Source organism: Pterocles gutturalis, unplaced genomic scaffold (genome assembly GCF_000699245.1).
Source record: "Pterocles gutturalis isolate BGI_N339 unplaced genomic scaffold, ASM69924v1 scaffold13455, whole genome shotgun sequence".
Lineage (NCBI taxonomy): Eukaryota > Metazoa > Chordata > Aves > Pterocliformes > Pteroclidae > Pterocles > Pterocles gutturalis.
In genome coordinates this window covers 1,594-6,586 of record NW_010138387.1, presented here as the reverse complement: position 1 = coordinate 6,586, position 4,993 = coordinate 1,594, and the positions used below count along the sequence as shown (strand labels likewise).

The following is a 4,993-nucleotide window of genomic DNA, read 5'->3' as shown; positions in this document are numbered from 1 at the left end:
GTGCAGCTGCTCGCGAGGGGTGCGCGGCGCCCGGGGAACGGCTCTGGCCGCCTCCGCTGCCCCGGGGCTGGGGAGCTGGGACGTGGGGGTCTGGGGGGAACCCAGGTGCTAGGCGAGGATAGGGAGGCTTATTCACGATGTTTTTTTACAATCCCAACATAAATAAAAGTAACAAGCGATAGTATGTTATTTTTGTGTAAGTACAGTGAGAGCATTGTTCTGGTGAATGTGAATAAATTGTGTGACCTTAATCTCAAAAGTATTTTAGAGAGTTGTGTTACCTGCCGAGGATACATGGAAGTCACGGCTGTTTCCTTTAGGAATCATTCTGAGGAGGCTTCAATAATTGTAATTTGCTTAAAAGAAAACCAAGAAGTAGCATGCTGAAGTCTTGAGATCTCATCACAGGCTTTTTTTTTTTAGATTGTCCTCCAAGACTAGCTCAGGTCATTTTGAAGGGAAGGAGGGACGCATTTTTGGGACAAAGTATGGCATGTGGCCCTCTTAACAGTTTTGTGTTTTGCAGAGTGAAAAGCTTTACGCAGGAACACACTGAAGCAGGATGGATGATACTTCTTCATGTTAAAACTTATGCCCCTGTGTTGTGTCTTTTTCCTAGGGTAAATGGAAAAACAAAGAGCGAGTGCTCATTTTCTCTTCTCGTGGAATTAATTTCAGAACAAGGCACCTAATGCAAGATTTAAGGACATTGATGCCTCACTCTAAAGCAGGTACGGTTCCCTAACTTAGATTTTTAGAATAGTTTTAAACCAAGAACTTCTAACAACCTGTTCTTTTAAAAAATGTTGTATATCACTGTTTTTGATTAAACTTTTTTCTTAAACAAACACCAAAATGCTTTTGAGCCAATGAATACAGCGACTGTGGTTGTATCTTAATATTTTCTAGAAAATTACTCCTATGGCCTCAGTCCTGTAAGTGACTAGATACTTTTGTTGCTGTGTTTCTTTATTGCATAACATGGCTGAAACAACTTGATAGCTATTTTTAATCTTTAATTTATACCTGGAGACATTTTTGTAAAAGGACTGACTGTTAAAAGACTTCTTGTGTTCAATTGGTTTTTCAACCTTCTAAGTGTTGTTCTTGTCTTCCAGATACTAAAATGGACCGAAAAGACCAGTTGTTTGTAATTAATGAGGTAATCCAGGATTTAACTAGTCCTTTTTTTTATTTCTGGAAATTCAATGTACAAGAGAAAAGGGCAGCCAAGTTCAAAGGATCTCCTGCTACCTACAGGAGCTGTATAACTTTGTAGATTAAAATTACTGATATTCAAAAAGTGCTTATGTTAAAACAAGAAGTTGACTTTTGATTAATAAACCCAAAATGAAACCTTTTATTAAACATGGACTTTCATCGTGGAGAAATAAAAGAGAATGTGCCTTTTTATATAGGTGAAAAGTGTATTACAGTTTATACGTGAAGCAAGCAAGGAACAAATATGCAGGCAGATGAAACTGCCAGGACATTGGTAGTTCTGGCTGTCACAGCTCCTGTGTTAATTTTTTTTATCCTGGAGAGCTTATTACATTGCTTGTAGTTTTAGTGAACTTTTTACTCCTGGTAATAAATACTTCACATTTTTCAATTGAACAATTGCTTCAGCTTAAGTTTGGGGATCAGTAGGTGGAATTTATTGAGAAGAGACCTTTGCTTTTGAATTTATATTTTGGAGGGGGGAAGATACTAGGGATTAACGTGGAAAGTTTTTGAAAGTGTCTTCAAAATTTTGTAAACAGCTAATTTACTTGTCTTGTGTAGGTGTGTGAAATGAAAAACTGCAATAAGTGCATCTTTTTTGAAGCCAAAAAGAAACAGGATCTCTATATGTGGTAAGGAAATGTTATGTTTTCTTACATCATCATGTATAGCTGGGGATGCTTCTGTTCTATCTAAAGTTTCTTACAGTAATAGCGAAGGTGCATGAAATAGTGTTGCTTAGTTAAATCTGTACTAATCCCACACTTCTGTGGGTAGTGCAAGTTTGCAATGCATGACCAGCTTTTTTAGGCTGTTTACAGAAACATTTTACAGAATTGTCTAGAAAGGAAGTGCTTAAAAGTATGTTAAAGGAACTCAGTAGTGCTATATAAGCATCTGAAATTACTTCAAGACAGAAATAATTGGTTAGAACGTACTATAGAAATCCAGCATGCCTTCTGACTGCTGTTAACATTTTTCTTTTCTGTCTTCCCACTACCTGTCCCACAGGCTTTCAAATACACCACAGGGACCATCAGCTAAATTCTTAGTGCAGAACAGTAAGTTGGTTGACATCACTGTGTTTGGACTCTTGCTTTCTTGTCTGTACAGTTTTCTGTGAGTACTAAAATGATCTTTTTAAAATAAAACTCTAGTTCACACACTGGCTGAATTGAAGATGACAGGAAACTGCCTAAGGGGCTCACGGCCCCTTTTGTCTTTTGACCCAGTGAGTATAGGTTTTATTTAATTGAGTACACTTTTGTTTTCTTTGCATGACTGCTGCATTCAGCTTTGTATGTAAAATTACTTTTTTTTTTTCTTTGTAGATATTTGACAAGGAGCCACACTATGCCCTGCTAAAAGAACTGTTTATTCAGGTCAATCTGTAGTTCGGCTGTCGGGTTTTTTTCCTCATTGGAAATGTTTTCTGGCAACATATTTAAAAATCTCAAGTATTTTAAATTGTAGTTTTACACTTCTGAACTTGCAAAAAAAAATCTTCAAAGGTCATGTGCTTAAAATCACTGGGACACTTGTTCTTAAGCTTGGAGTTTTGAAATGTAACCTGAGCTCAGGATCTTAGTAAATTAAAATGAATTAAAAATGAGCCATTTATGTTTAGCCTCTTTAAGTTACAGATATTTAGAAGTACTGCCTTTTATTACAGATATTTAGTACACCACAGTATCACCCCAAAAGCCAGCCTTTTGTAGATCATGTTTTCACCTTCACCGTTACAGACGAGAGGATCTGGTTTCGGAATTACCAGGTTAGTGATCTCTTTTTAGTTCTTCAAGAGGAGCTCAGTGCAATAATTCCATATAAAATCCATTAATTAAAATAAAATGAGAGGAATCATTATTATCAGGATGTGCCAACACCTAGTGCTTGCACAAAGTGATTTGTGTCCTAAAATGCCTTCTCCCATGGCTCTGGAGAGAGCTGGTTTAAGTTCTGTGTACTTCATCTTGCATTCTCTTAGTTGTGATTCTGTGATGTTTTTCTCTGTAATGAGAAGTACTAGCCAAAGCCTAAGCTTTGTTTGCCTTTTAACTTTGCTTGTTGCTTTGACCCAAAGTCTGCTGGAGCTTACTTTCTAAGCGCTTGCTTGAACCTAAAATAACTGCTTTATATGCAGAATTGTCTTTATACGTGTCTAGCTTATCAGCTTCAGTGGCATTGTATCTTGGATTTAAATTAGTTTGTGTGCAAGGTGCATACAAGGTCATATACTTTGATTTGATCCATGAGAAATGAAGAGAGTATTCTTTTTATTGCAGATAATAGAAGAAGATGCATCTCTAGTAGAAATTGGGCCTCGTTTTGTCCTGAACCTCATAAAAATCTTCCAAGGTAGCTTTGGAGGACCAACTCTGTATGAAAATCCCCATTACCAGTCCCCGAATATGGTGAGCAGCTTTGTCTTTGGCTTCTGTTTCATTTAGCAACTAATTTGAAAACCAGTCTTGCAGCCTGTCGGTGCAGGAGAATCACGTATGCCTTTCCCTGGGACCCTTTGTAGAAAAGAGTGCCCTAACTGATCCCAGTTTGAGAACAGAGTAATTTTGTGAAAATTGAATGAATGCAGAATTCATGTCACTGAAAAGATGGCATTACACTGAGGAGCTTGACAATTAAGCAGAGAAATTACCAACTGTTCGTTTAATACCTGATTTCTTTCGTCTTGCTTATTTGAAACCTGATGTAATTTAAATTCTTATTTTTATAGCATCGACGGCTGATAAGATTGTCAGTGGCGGCTAAGTTTAGAGAGAAACAGCAAGTGAAGGAAGTACAAAAAATTAAGAAGAAAGGGAGTAAGGTCCTTATTAAAGAAGATCCCACTGAAGTGGTCTTTGAAACTCCAGCTGAAGAAAGACCAGTGGAAATACAGCTCGTGAAACCAGAGTCAAAGCCAATTGTTAAAGATAAAAAGAAACTACGCAAAATTCAGAGGAAGAAGCAAAAAAAGCTTTTCAGAACTGAAGCATCAGCATAAATGTTACAAGTGATGAAACTAGCTATAATGACAGAATATTGTAAATACTTGTTATTACAGGCAAAACTACTTCAGTTTTACGTTAAATGTCAATTTCTTTATTAGGATTGAGTTTACGCTCTTTTATTGTCTTCCTTTCTTTGAGAGGATTCTGGGTTTTGAAAAACAACATGGTAACAGGGAAGGGGGAATAAGAAACTCCACGTATTTCTGCTTCTCAGAATTGGCCTCTTACACTTGAATACCTGTGGGAAACAAGTCACTGTAACATGTACAAGGTAACTGGGTGATCATTGGTGCTCATCATGAACTGGAATTCAAAAATCAGCTTTGTTAGTCTAACAGTAGTAGAAAATCCTTTTAAAAGTTTTAACTTTATAGGAATTCTGTATTGGGTAGTGGTGTTAATTTTTTTTCTCATAATGCCTAGGGAATGCAAAGGGTTATGGCCTCTTAATTGCTTTTTTAAATTAGTAGTAAAAAAAGGTGATACTTTTGCCTGTGGTAGCTCCTGTGGCTAATCAGTTTCTTAAGAACTGAAACATAACTATGAGGGAGAAACAGGCTAACCTAGGATTCTAGCCCTTAATACCAAATTAATTGCAAGTTCTGTAAAGGCAGGAGGTACATGCTACTTGTGACTGGGTATCAAAACCATACACCTACAGTAGCCTGAAATAGAATTGCCCATGATTCTCTATTACAGCAACAGTGCCTAAAAGCACAGAATTCCATGCTTTTATACACCTACACATGCAAGAAACT

The 4,993-nt window shown here is 37.1% G+C and overlaps 1 protein-coding gene across 1 annotated transcript; it reads left to right on the top strand.

Moving 5' to 3' along the window:
• Positions 1–619: 619 nt before the first annotated feature.
• BRIX1 (BRX1, biogenesis of ribosomes, homolog (S. cerevisiae)) lies at positions 620–4,351 on the top strand (the record flags this gene model as incomplete). Its single annotated transcript, XM_010082988.1, has 9 exons — positions 620–731; positions 1,119–1,162; positions 1,786–1,856; positions 2,236–2,285; positions 2,382–2,455; positions 2,556–2,606; positions 2,897–2,998; positions 3,510–3,638; positions 3,959–4,351. Coding segments are annotated over 9 exons (903 nt in total), but the record flags the coding sequence as incomplete, so codon positions are not given.
• Positions 4,352–4,993: the final 642 nt, after the last annotated feature.